At 39.9% G+C, this 20183-nt stretch overlaps 2 protein-coding genes across 2 annotated transcripts in view; both read left to right on the top strand.

Annotated features, from left to right (window-relative positions):
• Positions 1-12973, top strand: part of LOC148349887 (uncharacterized) — a 28628-nt gene extending 15655 nt beyond the window's left edge. Inside the window, exon 5 of the mRNA XM_088319970.1 lies at positions 8950-12973. Within this exon, the coding sequence (XP_088176096.1) occupies positions 8950-10397 (1448 nt within the window). The 3' untranslated portion in view covers positions 10398-12973. The remainder of the gene's footprint in view (positions 1-8949) is intronic.
• Positions 68-4289, top strand: LOC148349888 (uncharacterized). The gene is made up of 2 exons (XM_088355487.1): positions 68-451; positions 2319-4289. Exon 2 carries the CDS (start codon positions 2377-2379, stop codon positions 3565-3567), a length of 1191 nt encoding a protein of 396 aa, XP_088211613.1. The 5' UTR covers positions 68-451; positions 2319-2376; the 3' UTR covers positions 3568-4289.
• Positions 12974-20183: the final 7210 nt, after the last annotated feature.

The following is a 20183-nucleotide window of genomic DNA, read 5'->3' as shown; positions in this document are numbered from 1 at the left end:
TGCAATGTACACTACTTCTGTGGTCCCTATCCCACAATACATTGCGGTCTTGTTTGAGTAGAGGAAAAGATGGCGGCCGCCGGAAAAGATGGTGTGAGATAAGAAACGGAAAATTTGGATAGGCTAGATATACAACAACTTAAACTGGAGATTAAGATAACTTTAACGTTATTTTTCATAGCCTGTACCGTTTGTAGGGCAGTATTGCCCTCCAACTCTCACTTGCATTGTCCACTCGAGTCGGTCTCACCTCTGACTACGTGGTGTTCTGCTCAAGTCGTGTGACAAAAAAGAAATAATTGCATATCATTTGTCGAAAATCAAGAGTGAGCTTCAAACGCGAAGATAGTGTGCTCAAGAAACGTCAAAGATGAGCAAGAGGAGACCGAGCGAGAACTTCTACAGTCGGACGCTGTTAACAAGCAACTTCGAGTTGTCTTAAACAGAGCAGGTTGGTTGGTCATTTTTTTGTTTGTAATACTTGTGTTGGGCACGTTACTGGAAAAAAGTAATTATTCACAGTTAATTCATTTAAAAAGCGTTTGCGTAACCCCCCAAGATGACTGACACCCTAAAGTAACGCATTACTCTGAAAGTAACTACAGTACTGAAGTTACAAATTACCGTGTATATACTCCCATTGAAGCTGACCATTTAAAACTGATAAAATGATAGCCATATGATAAAATTATTAGAAGAAAACGTCTAACGTGCGTGGAATCTTTCTTGGCTTGTGCAATCTTAAGAGACTTAGACTTAGATCTACTTTATTGTCATTCTAGTACACGTGTATACAGAACGAAATGTCGATACATCTGACCCGCACAGTTTCCTTGAATGTACAGATATAAATAAAAGTTGTATTGTATTATGGCTACGTATAGTATTTTACCATAGTGCCGATAGTGCAAGAGGAGTAGCTAACCAGATGTGCAAAATGGGCAGTCAGGTTAACAAGTCAGGTAAACAGTAACATTAACACTGTAACAGTAACGCTGTAAGTACAATAGTGCAGAGAGCAAATGTGCAAGGAGTGGCAAGCTATAAAGAACTGCCAGTAGTGCAAAAAGTCAGATTAGCAGCCGTTTAGATTTAGGTTAACTATATGTTAGATTGACCATTTAACAGTCTAATGGCCAGGGGGACTAGACTACTGCGGAACCTGGTGGTCCTGCACCGCACACTGCAGTACCTCTTCCCAGAGGCTAGCAGAGTGAACAGTCCATGATGGGGGTGAGAGGGGTCCCCGATAATGTTCTTAGCAGAGCTTGGAAACAGTTGAGACACTTCATATCCATTTTTGTTGAAACAATTCGAATGATTTGTTCTCAATTTCTGGGTAATGGCAGAAGCATTTTCTATTTCCTCTAGGCATGTTGTGTTGCTAAAATAATTTTACAAATATAAAGACCAAAACTCTGCCACATATTCTGGGCACACATTTGCCCCATTGTTATCCTTGTTTCTGTATAAGCACATATGCTGTTGAAAAGCTACTGAACTAGTTCTAGATTTAACAGAAGAATCATCAGAATCAATAGAAATTGAACAAAAGCCAATAATATAGATAACAAAGTACAAGACAATAGACGACATTTAATAGAAATTACAATAAAAGAAGACCCGTAATTCATAACTTTGGTTACACTTGGTCTACCAACCCTGTTTTATTTCTATTTCAGTTTGGTTGGTCTTCTGCGCTAATTTCAGATGGTAACGCATTATTTACAATTGACATTTATGTGCACTGATAAGGTTTTAGAAACAACCTAAATCATTTTTTTGTGTGTGTCAGAATTTGAAGTAACACAATTATTAAAAAAAAGTATGTAAGCATCTGGTGAAGGTCATGGGATGACGTTGTTGCAACAAGAGGTCCCAAGCTGATATGCTGAGGGAGCCGGGAAGGACGACCTTCACCAGATATTTTAACTTTGTTTGAGAACACTATAAAGACCAGCTCGGTGGCCTTGGGGGTATGGCGCCCGCCCCGAGACTGGGAGCTTGTGGTTCAAGCCTCGGCTGAGTCATACCGAAGACTTAAACATTGGTACCCGTTGCCTCCCTGCTTGGCATTCAGCATTAGGGGTTGGAATTTGGGGGGTTTGCTCACCTAATGACCTAATGGGTTGAGCGAGGGGGCTGGGAATCCCTTCCTCTAAATCAATCTCCCAAAAAGAGTCAGAAATGACTCTAGTCACCTCCCACTAGGGGGATATGGCTGTATAAGACCAATGTTGATTTTATTTTTAAATATGTATATTTTGGTGCTCTAGCTGTGTGGATTTTCCAAAACCATGTGTGTCTTGTGTCTGCAGATTTCAGTGAAAATTATCTTCCTCTTGTGTGCCAGAACTAGAGTTACCCCAAATTAAAATGGAGGAGGAGGATTTGAAGCCCGGGGACATTAAAACGGAGGAGGTCAAAGATGTGGGGCCTGTTTACATTAAAATGGATGATGAGGATGGGGATTTTTTCCACGTTAAAGAGGAGGAGAGAGATGTGAAGCTGATTCACGTTAAAGAGGAGATAGCTGTGGTGCCGATTCACGTTAAAGAGGAGGATCATTTTACAGAGGTTTATTCTACTGCCGAAGATCAAGGCCAACATAAAGAAGACAACTGGCAGGAACCTCTAAGCTGCAGCTCCCGTCAACACGAGGGAACCGACGATGACGACGATACGTCCGACTCTGCGCCCACTGATGGCGACGAACAGTCAGAAGGTGATAACAAGTGTTCTCAGTGTGGGAAAACCTTTCAATTCAAGTGTCATTTGAAGTTGCATATGGTAGTTCACACCGGTGAGAAGCCCTTTTCCTGTTCCGTTTGTGGTCAAAAATTCAGCCTGAAAGGAAACCTAAACAAACACGCAAGAACCCACACTGGTGAGAAGCCTTTTTCCTGCTCGATTTGCGGTCAGAAATTTAACCAGAACGGGAGCTTAGAAAGACACACAAGAACCCACACTGGCGAGAAGCCTTTTGTCTGTTTGATTTGTGGTCAAGAGTTCACGTTGAGCGGGAGCTTAAAATCGCACATGAGAACCCACACTGGCGAAAAGCCATTCGCCTGCTCAGTTTGCGGTCGAAAATTCACTGAGAGAGGGAGCTTAAAAAGACACACAAGAACCCACACTGGCGAGAAACCTTTTGTCTGCTCCACATGTGGTCAAAAATTTACAGAGAGTGGGAGCTTAAAAAGACACACAAGAACCCACACTGGTGAGAAACCTTTTGTCTGCTCCATATGTGGTCAAACATTTACTGAAAGTGGGAGCTTAAAATCACACACAAGATCCCACACCGGTGAGAAACCTTTTACATGTTTAATTTGCGGTGAAAGTTTCAGACAGAAGACACGCCTGAAAATACACACAAGAAGCCATACTGGCGAGAAGCCTTTTGCCTGTTTAGTTTGTGGTCAAGAATTCACGTTGAGCGGGAGCCTAAAAGCGCACACGAGAATCCACACTGGCGAGAAGCCATTTGCCTGCTCTGTTTGCGGTCGAAAATTCACTGAGAAAGGGAGCTTAAAAAGACACACAAGAACCCACACTGGCGAGTAACCTTTTGTCTGCTCCATATGTGGTCAAAAATTTACTGAGAGTGGGGGAAGGTGGTTAGAAGGAGCGCGGCCGGCGAGACGAAAGCTACCTTGTCCAACTGCAGTTGTCTAGAAAACTCAAAATGTCTTTGCCTGAATTTCCTTCTACGATTAGCCAAAATATTTTCTTAGCTCTCCCACACGTAAGTGGTCATTTTAGACCCCACACAGAGCCAAAGAGACAATTGACACTTTATTTTCATTACTAACTTTATTTTTGAAATATTGTGCAATGGAATGTATTTTAGTGATCTTGTTGACAATTTTATACAGTATATGTATTTTTGTTTCACTGCTGCTTTTTTTTGGTTCGCACCACATTGGAGACTCGTGGTGTAAACGTCACACAGTTCAACTCTTTCTTTTCTGAATGTCTCCGATTGGGATTCAATGAACCTACAACTAAGGGATCCCACTGTGAAAACACAATACACATTTTTCGAGTTATTTCTTATAAAAAAAGAAAACATTGATATGATAGTTCATGTGTGTTTTTCAGAGTTTTCAAAGTTTTGTTTTTTCTTTTACTGGATGAAAGTTCTTTGTACCACTCGGAGGCACTAAATATTACACACTGTCCCTTTAAGGTTTCTGTTTTAATTTATGTGAACAAAAAAAACAGGAACTGATTTATCTACTGTGTTTTTATTTCTGTCAAATGATATATAAAAAAACAGAATGTAACTAGATTCCGTCTCTTTGTGATTTGGAACAGTCTTGTACATCTTCTCCTCGTGCGGATTTTAAGAACAATTCAACATTTAATGAAAAAGCATTTTACAGAATATAATATGTATCTTCTACAACTGCAACCTCTACTGTGTTGTAGAAGAAAATACCCAAAACGAATATAAGATTTTGTTATGTATTTTGGATACATGTTATCACATGAGTTGAACAAATCAAAGATGATCTTTTCCAAGATTTAATTTAGATCTGATTGATCGTACACCGCATTCCTTTTTGCTAATCATGTAAAAAATGCATGCTGACTTTTTATGTGGCTTTAATTCATTTGTATCACATATAAATGTATTCTCATTGTGAACCTCTTACTTGACTTTCTTTTAAGATTATCATGTTGACTGAATTAGGGTGATTTCCATTGTTCGAATCAAGGTTTTTTTTTTTTTAATGAATAAAGGGATTTTTGCCCCACTAAGAGACACCTATTATTACACACTGTTTTTTTCTCTTGGAAGATTGCATCATTCCAAACAAAATCAGCATGAAACAGCCAGGCGACAATACAAACTCAACAAGTCGCAGGGGAAGATAAATTACTGTACATAAGAAAGTCATTAAATAAAATTAAAAACAATATATTAATAAGGAGGGGGCACGGCGGCGCAGTGGTTAGCGCGTGTGCGGCACAGTTCTAAGGTCTTGGAAACCCTTGTGTGGGTTCAAATCCAGCTACCGGACTTCCTGTGCGGAGTTTGTATGTTCTCCCCGTGCTTGCGTGGGTTTCCTCCGGGCACTCTGGTTTCCTCCCACATTCTAAAGACATGCATTTCGGGTAGATTGGCCGGTCCAAATTGTCCCTAGGTGTGAATGAGCGAGCGAGTTGTCTGTCCCTGTGTGCCCTGCGACTGGCTGGCAACCAGTTCAGGGTGTCCCCTGCCCACTTGCTGGGATGGGCTCCGGCACCCCGCGACCCTACTGAGGATAAGCGGTTAAGCTAGTGAGATGAGATCTTATTAAGGACATATTTCATTCAATACAATGGTGAAGTTATTAAGACATTTATACAGTATATAATTTGGGCATTTCCTTTTTTTTTAGTTCGTTTCATCCACTACATGATCAAGTAAAATACCCACAATGCAATGTACATTACTTTTGTGGTCCCTATCCCACAATACATTGCGGTCTTGTCTGGGTAGAGGAGAAGATGGCGGCCGCCGGAAAAGATGGTGTGAGATAAGAAAACGAACATTTTGGATAGGCTAGATATACAACAATTTAAACTGGAGATTAAGATAACTTTAAAGTTATTATTTTATAGCCTGTACTGTTTGTAGAGCAGTATTGCTCTCCAACTCTCGCTTCCCTTGTCCACTCTTGTCGGTCTCACCTCTGACTACGTGGTGTTCTGCTCAAGTCATGTGAAAAAAAGAAATACTTGCATATAATTTGTCGAAAATCAAGAGTGAGCTCCAAATGCGAAGATAATGTGCTCAAGAAACGTCAAAGATGAGCAAGAGGAGACCGAGCGAGAACTTCTACAGACGGACGCTGTTAACAAGCAGCTTCTAGTTGTCTTGAACAGAGCAGGTTGGTTGGTCGTTTTTGTTTGTAATACTTGTGTTGGGCACAATACTGGAAGAAAATAGTTATTCACAGTTAATTCATTTAAAAAGCGATTGCGTAACCCCTCAAGATGACTGACACCCTAAAGTAACGCATTAATCTGAAAGTAACTACAGTACTGAAGTTACAAATTACCTTGTATATACTCCCTTTGAAGCTGACCCTTTAAAACTGATGAAATAATAGCCAAATGATAAAATTAATATAAGAAAACGTGTACACCAATCTGTGGAAGCGGTGAATCTTTCTTGGCTTGTGCAATCTTAAGAGCTTGGAAACAGTTGAGACACTCCATATCCATTTTTCTTGAAACCATTCGAATGTTTTGTTCTCAATTTCTGGGTAATGGCAGAAGCATTTTGTAATTTCTCCAGGCATGTTGTGTTGCTAACATAATTTTACAAATTTAAAGACCAAAATTCTGCACTCATGCCGCATATTCTGTGCTCACATTTGCCCCATTGTTATCCTTGTTTCTGTATAAGCCATGTGTAGCACCTATACTGTTGAAAAGCTCCTGAACTAGTTCTAGGTTTAACAAAAGAATCATCAGAGTCAATAGAATTGGAACAAAAGCCAATAATATAGATAACAAAGTAAAAGACAAAAGACAATATTCAACAGAAATTACAATAAAAGAAGACCCGTAAATCATAAGTGTAAGGTTTACCAACCCTGTTTTATTTCTTTTTCAATTTGATTGGTCTTCTGCCCTCATTTCCGATGGTAACCCATTATTTACAATTTACATTTATGTGCACTTGATAGGGTTTTAGAATCAACCTAAATCTTTTTTTTGTGTGTCAGAATTTGGAGTAGCACAACTATACACTGCAAATTTCAATGACAGTTATAAAAATACAAGAGCAAATAAAGTCGAGATGTTTAATCAAATAACCAAAGAGAAAACAATTCTGACGTTTTCCAATTCATGGAATCCCAAATCCATGTGTATTGCTGGTTTATCAACGTTCATGAGTCCACAGACAAGATCATAGGAATAATCCAATCCCTACCACAACTTTGATGCAGGGCTTCATGATCTATCAGATCCTAGCTGAATTCTTGGCTTGGGGTAGATCGCCACTCAGGTAAACAAGAAATTCAATCGTCCAAGGAATCGGGGCATTTTACACCCCACGTGCTGCCCACCAAGACACACAACCAAAAATGCACCTATAAGATGACACCCTAATTTCAGTATTTTACTTTGAAGTCAAGTCATGTTTATTTGTGACACCCTTAATCACAAAGAGTCTCAAAGGGCTGCACAGATCAAAGACTATTGAAAACTATTATTACAGACTATTATGACATCATCCCCCTGATCTAAAACCTACATGAGGGCAAATAATAGACACAATATCTACATAAAATATAGGTTATTCATATGCTATCGAGTAGAAGTGTGTTTTAAGCTTAGATTAAAACATTTCCACTGAGGTTGCAGATTGAATCTCAGGGGGGAGAGCATTCCGCAGCACCGGGGCCCGAATGGAGAACACTCTCGAACCTGCGGATTTCTTCTTGGCTCTTGGGATCACTCGTAGACCAGCGTTGTTGTCAATAGTTGTAATATATACAGTAGAAAGAAAATCAGCTGGGAGAAATGGTGTGTTATCGTACTCTGTGCTTAAGGACGGCGCCACCCTAACTGTATTTAGTTTTGTAGGTCGATCTAAACATCCCAGCCTTGCCCATTTGTATGCAGAGTTGTCTTGCTGGCAAAACAGCACCCAATATGGACTTACCGATCTACCAGCTATTAATGTTTTTTGAGACATGAGAGGAAATTGGAAAGGCGACAATATTGGCAATTTACGATGATATTGTTGTCTGCTACCAACGATCGAACTTCACAAGAAAGAAGAAACCGCCAAATCGCAGTGGGCATTGTGGTTTACGGTCTGCTTTTAAAAAGTAGCAAAGTATTGTACTATGTTGTACTGTACTCGTTGCTGAAAAAAGTAGTTGTGTTTCGACTCTTTGTGATTTAGGGCTATACAAATAAAAATGACTTGAAATGACTTGACTTTCAGGAACCTGTATCTTGTAACAAGCAGTGTAACGTCTGCCCAGACGCCCGGGGCCTGCATCTTTTACGTCAGGCGTACAACTTACAAAAAGTCTCCGCCCAGGTGGCTGACAACTTTTTCGGGAAAAAAATATCTTTTTTTTTTTTTTCCAAATCAAACATTTGCTTTATTCCGATTTCGAAATCCTAGTTCGGTTTGGAAATTTCGGTTCGTTTAGCAATTTGCATACTCGGCAGCGATCAGACGCCTGCATCGAATAACTTCCTGTTTCCTCGACTCTCCGGAGCGTTATAAGGTCGTGCATTTGCATGCTATTTTCCAAAGTAGATGCAGAGGGAACACAAGAAAAATGGAGAAATGGTTAGGAATCAAGCCAAAACCTCAGCTCCAGGAGAAATATTCAAAAGAAGATAAGAAAATGGATGACGCTACAAAAGGTAAACGTACATTAAAAGCATCGTGGAAAGAGGAGTTCACGTGGCTTGGAGCAGACAACGCAACGCAAACATCGCATGAATGAAGATGATTAAATACAGGTACATACTGATGGCAGATGAAAAACAGCCATGTCATAAACATGCAATGAATGTTATAAGTAGATTTATAATAAACTTAATTTCATTATTTATTCTGATTATCAATCTTTAATACTTTGCAACAATGTGCTTTTTTTCGATGAGTCGTCTTATTGTGTTTCAAGTTGTGAAAAATGGGGCAAGCAACTTTATAGCTGGGCAGGCAACTTTTGGTCCGCCCTGGTGTCCGCTTTTTCTTTTGAGTTTCAGACACTGTAACAAATTACTCTTAACACTGTCTACAACATCTTTGACAATATTTTTGCTCCCGATGTCCTCTGATGTCCACTGCGAGATACTTTTACATTCAAGTTAGGCCTGTTCTTCTCTCTCGGTGAAAAAAAATTTTTTTTAGATATGTATATTTTGGTGCTCTAGCTGTGTGGATTTTCCAAAACCATGTGTGTCTTGTGTCTGCAGATGTCAGTGAAAATCATCTTCCTCTTGCGTGCCAGGAACCAGAGTTACCCCAAATTAAAATGGAGAAGGAGGATCTGAAGCCCGGGGACATTAAAACGGAGGAGGATAAAGATCTGGGGCCTGTTCACATTAAAATGGATGATGACGATGAGGATTTTTTCCACGTTAAAGAGGAGGAGAAAGATGTGAAGCCGATTCACGTTAAAGAAGAGATAGCTGTGGTACCGATTCACGTTAAAGAAGAGGAACATTTCACAGAGTTGCTCGCGGCTGAGGTTCGTTCTACTGCCGAAGATCGAGGCCAACATGAAGAAAACAACTGGCAGGAACCTCTAAGCGGCACTTCCCGTCAACATGAGGGAACCGACGATGACGACGATACGTGCGACTCTGCGCCCACTGATGGCGACGAACAGTCAGAAGGTGATAACAAGTGTTCTCAGTGTGGGAAAACGTTTTTGTGCAAGTCTTATTTGAAATCCCATATGATAGTCCACACTGGTGAGAAGTCTTTTCCCTGTTCAGTTTGTGGTAAAAAATTCACCGGGATTCGGAGCTTGAAAAAACACGCAAAAACCCACACTGGCGAGAAGCCTTTCGTCTGTTCGGTTTGCGGTCAAAAATTCACAGAGAGCGGGAGTTTAAAATCGCACACGAGAATCCACACTGGTGAGAAGCCATTCGCCTGCTCAGTTTGCGATCGCAAATTCACTGAGAGAGGGAGCTTGAAAAAACACACAAGAACCCACACTGGCGAGAAACCTTTTGTCTGCTCCATATGTGGTCAAAAATTTACTGAGAGTGGGAGCTTAAAATCACACACAAGAATCCACACCGGTGAGAAACCTTTTACATGTTTAATTTGCGGTGAAAGTTTCAGACAGAAGACACGCCTGAAAATACACACAAGAAGCCATACTGGTGAGAAGCCTTTTCCGTGCTCAGTTTGCGGTAAAGAATTTGCTGAAGGTGCCAGGTTAAAAAACCACAAAAAGACCCACACTGGTGAGAAATGTTATGCCTGTTCAATATGTGGTCAAAAATTTACGCAAGGCGGGGCTTTAAAAAACCACAAAAGGACCCACACTGGGGAGAAGCCTTTTACTTGCTCCGTTTGCGGACAAAAATTCACCGAGAGTGGGAGCTTAAAATCACACACAAGAATCCACACTGGCGAGAAACCGTTCGCCTGTTCTGTTTGCGGTCGAAAATTCACTGAGCGTGGGACCTTGAGAAAACACTCAAGAATCCACACTGGTGAGAAGCCTTTTACCTGCTCAGTTTGCGGTGAAAAGTTCAGGTGGAAAAATATACTTCAATCCCACACAAAAACCCACACCGTTGAGACACCTTTTGGATGTTCAGTTTGCGGTCTGAGATTCTCAAGTGAGGAAAAAGCTCAGAGTCACGAGTGCGCCGGTGAACATAGCATTATTAACTCTGCTTGATATGATTTCATTTACATTTACGAAATCTACCACCCCATAACAGATTTGTGTTTTCATGGCGGCAGTGATATGTGTAAAACGGGGTCACCAACCTTTTTGAAGCTGAGAGCTCCTTTTTTGTTACTGATTGGTGCGAATGGCTACCATTTTGATATCACGATTCAAATACACGCTTCGTTGGGCATCTCCTTCCTGTGGTGTGTCTTGGGCAAGTATTTTGGATAGATCGTCATTGGGCGTCGCCCCAAGAAATTCGCAGAGAGGAGATATGGCAAAAAGGGAACGCACTTTATTGCATTCGGGAAACATTCAAAGTTCCACACGTTCAACATTGGTCTTTATAGTGTTCTCAAATAAAGTAATGATATCTCGTGAAGGTCGTCCCTCAACATATCAGCTTGTGACCTCTTGCAACAACGTCATCCCACGACCTTCACCGGATGCCTACATACTTATCATTAGGTATTATCAAGATTCCACAACAAGTACAGCCCGCTAGCACCCATCCCTCTCCATGAACATTGCTGCCAGTAGCGGGAGAAATCTTGATCTGACTCCGATACCTCACCGTCATCGTTTGGTCGCTGTTGTTTTTCGGTGTAAATTGTCAGGGAGCGGCGTGCGACAATACTAATCACCGGGGATAAACTATTTTGTTCTGAAATTTTGAGTATCAAATCATCCAATGCACATTGCATCACTTTGGCTTGCATATTTTTGTTGGAAAACAATCTTTGTGGCGATGACATTACCTCTTTTGCTTTTGTTACAGATTATACGCTGTTAGGAAGTTGATATTAAAATGGACCGTTTACCAAATTGTTCGAATTAGTTATCTGACTCCATTAACCAAACACAACCTGCATTCTCTTAACAATGCGCCCTCGTTTCTTGGTGGGAAAATATGGACTAGAGACCGGCATTTCCACACGGGGGCAGATTTAATTTCTTAAATAATTTAACTACGTGAACTCCATCGAATTAGCTGAATTAGTGTCGCTCGAGTCTCTGTCAAGCGTTCTCTCTCGATCTCCTTTCTTTTTTCTCCCATCCCACCTTTTTTTCCCCGCAAGTGTGCCGGCTCCTCCCTTGGGCGTGCCAGGAAAGCCCCCTCGCCTTAATGTCTGAAATGGTCAAAACATCCCGAGCGTTTCTACGTGACCAGGGCCCCTCTGTGTCGAGAAGTGCTGATTATCTTATCAGCCCTTTGTCTCAGTTCCCTGCTGTTCCTGTAAACATCATTCTCAACCAGGTTGCATTGACCTCACCCCACAGGTCAGCCAGTGAATATAATTTGCATTTAAATGTAATTTGTATTTGATGGCATAAAATCCTTTAAGTCAAATGCATAAAATCCTTCAACGCGCAAAGGCTTTTTGTCCGGTAAAAATTCTGTACAATGTTGATACAAGAAAGATGTTGACTGAGCAGAGTCGGGTCGGGGAAAAAACACGGTCGATTCAGAGGAAAACATTATGTAATCACGAGGACACAGTATAAAAAGCTCACCGTCTCTCAGACAGACTTTGAAGGTGGCTTGTTTGTTGAATGTATGCTGAATAAAGGGTGTTCCCTTTCCGCCATATCTCGTCTCTGCGTATATTTTTGGGCGACGCCCAACAACGTCCTCTCCAAAATAAGTGGCGCCCAACGTTTTTATACTGTGTCCTCGTGGTTACGTATTGTTTTCCTCTGAACCGAAAATATTCTTTCTCAGAATCAACCGTGGTTTTTTCCCCGCCCCAACTCTGCTCAGTCAACATCTTTCTAGTATCAACATTGCTTCATAACATCCAGATGTTTGTTATCAATTCTGTTGTCAGCTCTGTTGGCAGCTTGAAGCTAACTTAGTTAATCCACAACATTTCCATGCAAGATTTGTTTTTGAATTGAATGTTCCGTCTTACATTTGCTAAAGAATCTGTGGGGAAACACATTGTGCTGTGATTGGGACACTGGTTTGCCGACCGTGTCGCAGCTGTCGATCATCATAGACTACTGCATCGGTCAATACTAATGAAATTGTCATTCACATATACGCAAACTCAAATATTCAGAATTTTGAACAGCTTGTACACATGCTGAGCCATGCGACTCATTTTAAGCTCTCCCATCCCCTGCGCACTGACAAAATGATAGTAATTCAACTCTAGGTCACTCCTATCATTTCTACTTTTCCTACCACCTTATACAGCGATCATTTTACATTTGGATTTATCATACTAAACTAAAACAATGGAAGACCAAAACATTTCATTTTATGTGTAGCAAATTATCCACAAAAATCAAAAATGTAAACTCACTTCTCAAAATTCTGTCAATATTTTTGGTTTATTCAATTGAATATGATAAACATTCCCAATGTGCAAATTTTATATAATATGCTTGAGAATCTGCCCCTCTCCCCGTATTGAGTCAAACATGTCACCATTGCTATTTTTCTTTTCACTTTACTAATTTTGTGTTTCTTTTCACTATATATATCCTGCAGCACTTCCTGTTCCCTTGAATATCCATAACGTGTTTGGCTGTTTCTTGTCACTTTTTTGTAAGGAAACAATCCTCAATAAAAACAAAAAATAAACTCCGTCTCTTTGTTTTCATTTCTCCATGACCCAGAAGATGTAAAAAAAAATCTATTCTACAGATGCTGTCTTGGCTTCCCTGTTTTTACTTCTGTGTGGAATAAAAAGAAACCATCGAATGAGAAAGAGTAAGCAGATTTTATTAAAGTGTTTTGGCTGGGTTTAAGGCTTTGGTTTTAGGGCTATGGTTTTTGTTGGAGTTGGGTTCAAGGTTCAAGTTTTGGTCCCAACTGGTTAGATACCCACATTACACCCACGGGGTTGCCGGTTAGATCCCCAGTCATGCGAGTACAAATGCTGGGTTTAAGTTTGGTTAAGGAGCTAGGGTTCAGGTTTTAGGTGGCGTTCATGTTCATGTTATTGCCTGGACTAGTGTGGTTGGTGTTGGAACTTGGCTTAGGGTTTTGGTTACATATGTAACAGTATTTGTAACTCAAATGGTAAGATGATTCAAAAGTGAAAACAATTTTTGCATTGCCGGAATTATAACGTGATGTCAAGTTTTGGACATGCTTGATAATGATTTAGTTGCCACACTTGGGATTGCTGTTGCTCACTGACTTTGTGTGAACGCTCAGACCCACATATTTTGGAGAGGACGTCGTTGGGCGTCGCCCCAAAATATACGCAGAAACGAGATATGGCGGAAAGGGAACACCCTTTATTCAGCATACATTCAACAAGTCAAGGAAATACTCGTTCTGGGGTAAGGAGTTTGGTATGAGCTAGGGTCTTGGTTGAAGTTGGGGTTAGTGCTATGAGTAGTCTATGGTTCTAATCGCTCAACTGTCAAAGTGCCTGCTCTACACATACAAGCCTGTGGATTCGATTCTCAGTTAAGCTTATAGAAATCCTACAGTTGGAAGCTTTGTTTTGGAGCCACAGTAGGTGAGTTGTGTTTAAACTAGGGTTAGAGGTTTGGTTTGAGTCAAGGTTTTGGTTGGAGCAAGAGGTAGGGCTTTGGTTGGGGCTCGGGTTAGACTTTTGCAAATTCACTCTCGTCGCAAGCTCAACGAGTTAGATGTCGGTATAATTCTCACAGGGTTGTGGGTAGGATTTTGAATGGCGTTAGGCTTAGGGTGGCAGTTAGTTACCATCACCAATAGCCTGACTTGTAAGCTCTGGAAAACAAGCACACATATTATGGGTTCAATACCATCTCGAGGGGGCTGGGAATCCCCTCCTCTAAATCAATCTCCCAAAAAGAGTCAGAAATGACTCTAGCCACCTACCACTAGGGGGATATGGCTGTGGTATATACTATATATAATACCGTCTCAAGACAGTAGAGGTTTCTAATGGTAGTGTTACTGTTGGAGTTCAGGTTAGCCCTCTGCGAAGTCCCTGTAACAGGGTTGGCACTTACAATGCCAGCCATGCCAATGCAAATCCTGGGTTGAGTGACTTAGTGCAAGACCTAGGGTTTTGGTCGGTACTAGGGTTAGAATTTTGAACCCAAGGAGTATTGGTAGTTCATCTGGTACAGGGTTCTGTGGGCAAGCCGGTCCGAATTTTGGGTTTTGGTTGAGTTTTTTAGTTGAAGTTACGTTTATGTTTTTGGTTAGCGCTAGGGTTGGGGTCTGTAACTGTCTGACCTAGTGATAGTGTCAGAGTTTTGGTCTTTGTTCGTGACTGAATTAATAGCTCAATTGGTAAGATGCTAGTACAGTGGAACCTCGGTTTTCAAACGCCTCTCAGTTCGAACAAATCGGAGTCCGACCAAAAATTTCGAGAAATTCTTGCTTCGCTGTTCAGTCAAAAAATCGGAGTTCGAACGCTGGTAATGAGTGCGTACGCTAGGGTGCGATGCTGAGCGGCGTACGGGTGTTTTATCCCCTTATTATGCCTCCGAAGAAAGTCAGTGCAAGCGGCAAAGTTGCTACAGGTGAAAAAAGAAAAGTAGTGCGTACAACTATTGCATTTAAGAAAGAAATAATAGCAAAATATGAAGGAGGTGTGCGAGTGTCTGATCTTGCTAGGGAATACAGCATGGCTATATCTACGATCAGTACGATACTAAAGAATAAGGAGGCTGTGAAATCTAGTGATGTGGCTAAGGGAGTGAGTGCTATAAGCAAGCAACGGCCGCAAGTTTTGGGAGAGGTTGAAAAACTCTAGATGATTTTCCTCTCCCCGCCGTCCACCTGCGCCTTCTGCTGACCACCACAAAGGTAAGAAATCCTATTCATAATTCTTTTCTTTATCCTTTTTTTTACACGTTCATATTAGCGTAATCTTTCGTACGGAAGATTACGATAACGCGAACGTACGATTAGCCTGGGTTAGCTTTACGTTAAACATTCAAGGTAAACATTCAGGGTGTTGGAACGGATTAAAACGATTTACATTATTTTTAATGGGAAAAATGATTTCGGTGATCGAACAAATTGGTTTTCGAACAGGGTTCTGGAACGGATTATGGTCAAGAACCGAGGTTCCACTGTATTACATTCATAGGTTCGCGGGTTCAATTACTAAACAAAGGAGTGTAAATTCTAAACAAAAAGCTTTTGGTTGGACCTAGAATTGAGGGTTTGATTGATCCAACAAAAACTCTCATCGTAGAATTTGTAACGCCAGTATTTGGGATTAAATCCACAAACCTATGCAAATAATATAGAAATTTTACCAGTGAAGCTACCAAAGCTCTAAAACAACTGGCAGGGTTTTGGGTTTTAGGATTATCGTCGCGGGTTAGGGTCAAGTCGAAAAAACAGGTAAGGAGTATCTCAAGTCAAAAGAAGTAAATGGGTTAACATTTCATTTATAAAAACATGTGAGGGGTTAACTTGTCAAGTAAATAAACACGGAAGGGGTTAGCATTTCGAGGTAAAAAAAAAAATGTAAGTGGTAAGTATGTCAAAAACACGTTAAGGGTTGGCATGTCAAGAAAAGAAACTTAAGAGGTTTGTGAAGAAAAAATATATAAAGGGTTAGTATGTCAAGTAAAAAAACACGTTTTGTCTTTTTGGAATGTGGGAGGAAACCGGAGTGCCCAGAGGAAACCCAAGCAAGCACGGGGAGAACATGCAAACTCCGGAAAAGGAAGAACAGTAGCTGGAAGTGAACCCACGCAGCAGGTTCCCATGACCTCTGAACTGTGTCACACACACGGTAACCACTCCGCCGCCGTGCTGCCCTTTTTTGGACATTTTCGACATCCTAACCCCTTTCTGTCTTTTGACATTTTCTACGTACTAACATCTTTGTGTTTTTTGGACATTTTTGACATACTAACCCCTTTGCCTTTTTGACATTTTGACAAACTAACATTTTGGTGATTTTTTTGGACATTTTCGACGTCCTAACTGCTTTCTGTTTTTTCCGACTGATTTTTCCGACCCTTCGTCATTTTGACATATTCGACGTACTAACCTCTTTGTGTTTTTTTGACATTTTCGACATACTAACCCCTTTGTGTTTTTATCGACTTTTTCGACACACAACCCCCCTTTACATATTTTTCGATATTTTCGACATACTAACCACTTACGTTTTTTTTCCACATTTTTGACACACTACCCCCCCTTACGTATTTTTCGATATTTTCGACATACTAACCATCTACAGTTTTTTCAACAATTTTGACACACTACCCCCCCTTACGTATTTTTCGACATTTTCGACATACTAACCACTCACGTTTTTTATCAATATTTTTGACACACTACCCCCCCTTACGTATTTTTCGATATTTTCGACATACTAACCACTCACGTTTTTTATCAACATTTTTGACACACTACCCCCCCTTACGTATTTTTCGACATTTTCGACATACTAACCACTCACGTTTTTTATCAATATTTTTGAAACACTACCCCCCCTTACGTATTTTTCGATATTTTCGACATACTAACCACTAACGTTTTTTATCAACATTTTTGACACACTACCCCCCCTTATGTATTTTTCGATATTTTCGACATACTAACCCCTTTGTTTTTTTTCCACATTTTCGACACACTACCCCCCCTTACGTATTTTTCGATATTTTCGACTTACTAACCATCTACGTTTTTTTCAACAATTTTGACACACTACCCCCCCTTACGTATTTTTCGACATTTTCGACATACTAACCACTCACGTTTTTTATCAATATTTTTGACACACTACCCCCCCTTAAGTATTTTTCGATATTTTCGACATACTAACCACTCACGTTTTTTATCAACATTTTTGACACACTACCCCCCCTTACGTATTTTTCGACATTTTCGACATACTAACCACTCACGTTTTTTATCAACATTTTTGACACACTACCCCCCCTTACGTATTTTTCGATATTTTCGACATACTAACCCCTTTGTTTTTTTTCCACATTTTCGACACACTACCCCCCCTTACGTATTTTTCGATATTTTCGACATACTAACCATCTACGTTTTTTTCAACAATTTTGACACACTACCCCCCCTTACGTATTTTTCGACATTTTCGACATACTAACCACTCACGTTTTTTATCAATATTTTTGACACACTACCCCCCCTTACGTATTTTTCGATATTTTCGACATACTAACCCCTTTGTTTTTTTTCCACATTTTCGACACACTACCCCCCCTTACGTATTTTTCGACATTTTCGACATACTAACCACTCACGTTTTTTATCAATATTTTTGACACACTACCCCCCCTTACGTATTTTTCGATATTTTCGACATACTAACCACTCACGTTTTTTATCAACATTTTTGACACACTACCCCCCCTTACGTATTTTTCGACATTTTCGACATACTAACCACTCACGTTTTTTATCAATATTTTTGAAACACTACCCCCCCTTACGTATTTTTCGATATTTTCGACATACTAACCACTAACGTTTTTTATCAACATTTTTGACACACTACCCCCCCTTATGTATTTTTCGATATTTTCGACATACTAACCCTTTGTTTTTTTTCCACATTTTCGACACACTACCCCCCCTTACGTATTTTTCGATATTTTCGACTTACTAACCATCTACGTTTTTTTCAACAATTTTGACACACTACCCCCCCTTACGTATTTTTCGACATTTTCGACATACTAACCACTCACGTTTTTTATCAATATTTTTGACACACTACCCCCCCTTAAGTATTTTTCGATATTTTCGACATACTAACCACTCACGTTTTTTATCAACATTTTTGACACACTACCCCCCCTTACGTATTTTTCGACATTTTCGACATACTAACCACTCACGTTTTTATCAACATTTTTGACACACTACCCCCCCTTACGTATTTTTCGATATTTTCGACATACTAACCATCTACGTTTTTTTCAACAATTTTGACACACTACCCCCCCTTACGTATTTTTCGACATTTTCGACATACTAACCACTCACGTTTTTTATCAATATTTTTGACACACTACCCCCCCTTACGTATTTTTCGATATTTTCGACATACTAACCCCTTTGTTTTTTTTCCACATTTTCGACACACTACCCCCCCTTACGTATTTTTCGACATTTTCGACATACTAACCACTCACGTTTTTATCAACATTTTTGACACACTACCCCCCCTTACGTATTTTTCGATATTTTCGACATACTAACCCCTTTGTTTTTTATCAACATTTTTGACACACTACCCCCCCTTACGTATTTTTCGACATTTTCGACATACTAACCACTCACGTTTTTATCAACATTTTTGACACACTACCCCCCCTTACGTATTTTTCGACATTTTCGACATACTAACCACTCACGTTTTTTATCAATATTTTTGACACACTACCCCCCCTTACGTATTTTTCGACATTTTCGACATACTAACCACTCACGTTTTTTATCAACATTTTTGACACACTACCCCCCCTTATGTATTTTTCGATATTTTCGACATACTAACCCCTTTGTTTTTTTTCCACATTTTCGACACACTACCCCCCCTTACGTATTTTTCGATATTTTCGACATAGTAACCATATACGTTTTTTTCAACAATTTTGACACACTACCCCCCCTTACGTATTTTTCGACATTTTCGACATACTAACCACTCACGTTTTTTATCAATATTTTTGACACACTACCCCCCCTTACGTATTTTTCGATATTTTCGACATACTAACCATTTACGTTTTTTTCAACAATTTTGACACACTACCCCCCCTTACGTATTTTTCGACATTTTCGACATACTAACCACTCACGTTTTTTATCAATATTTTTGACACACTACCCCCCCTTACGTATTTTTCGACATTTTCGACATACTAACCACTCACGTTTTTTATCAACATTTTTGACACACTACCCCCCCTTACGTATTTTTCGATATTTTCGACATACTAACCATCTACGTTTTTTTCAACATTTTTGACACACTACCCCCCCTTACGTATTTTTCGATATTTTCGACATACTAACCCCTTTGTGTTTTTTCAACAATTTTGACACACTACCCCCCCTTACGTATTTTTCGATATTTTCGACATACTAACCATATACGTTTTTTTTCAACATTTTTGACACACTACCCCCCCTTACGTATTTTTCGATATTTTCGACATACTAACCCCTTTGTTTTTTTTCCACATTTTCGACACACTACCCCCCCTTACGTATTTTTCGATATTTTCGACATACTAACCATCTACGTTTTTTTCAACAATTTTGACACACTACCCCCCCTTACGTATTTTTCGATATTTTCGACATACTAACCATTTACGTTTTTTTCAACAATTTTGACACACTACCCCCCCTTACGTATTTTTCGACATTTTCGACATACTAACCACTCACGTTTTTTATCAATATTTTTGAAACACTACCCCCCCTTACGTATTTTTCGATATTTTCGACATACTAACCACTAACGTTTTTTATCAACATTTTTGACACACTACCCCCCCTTATGTATTTTTCGATATTTTCGACATACTAACCCCTTTGTTTTTTTTCCACATTTTCGACACACTACCCCCCCTTACGTATTTTTCGATATTTTCGACTTACTAACCATCTACGTTTTTTTCAACAATTTTGACACACTACCCCCCCTTACGTATTTTTCGACATTTTCGACATACTAACCACTCACGTTTTTTATCAATATTTTTGACACACTACCCCCCCTTAAGTATTTTTCGATATTTTCGACATACTAACCACTCACGTTTTTTATCAACATTTTTGACACACTACCCCCCCTTACGTATTTTTCGACATTTTCG

The sequence above is a fragment of the Urocampus carinirostris genome, chromosome 16 (assembly GCF_059441175.1).
Source record: "Urocampus carinirostris isolate Australia breed hairy pipefish chromosome 16, RoL_Ucar_1.0, whole genome shotgun sequence".
NCBI lineage: Eukaryota > Metazoa > Chordata > Actinopteri > Syngnathiformes > Syngnathidae > Urocampus > Urocampus carinirostris.
The sequence above is the reverse complement of the archived record's forward strand: the minus strand, read 5'-3'. Positions and strand labels throughout refer to the sequence as shown.

Bases quoted from the DNA above. Each gene is read 5' to 3' on its own strand.
- LOC148349888 (XM_088355487.1), top strand. From the start codon at position 2,377: ATGGAGGAGGAGGATTTGAAGCCCGGGGACATTAAAACGGAGGAGGTC.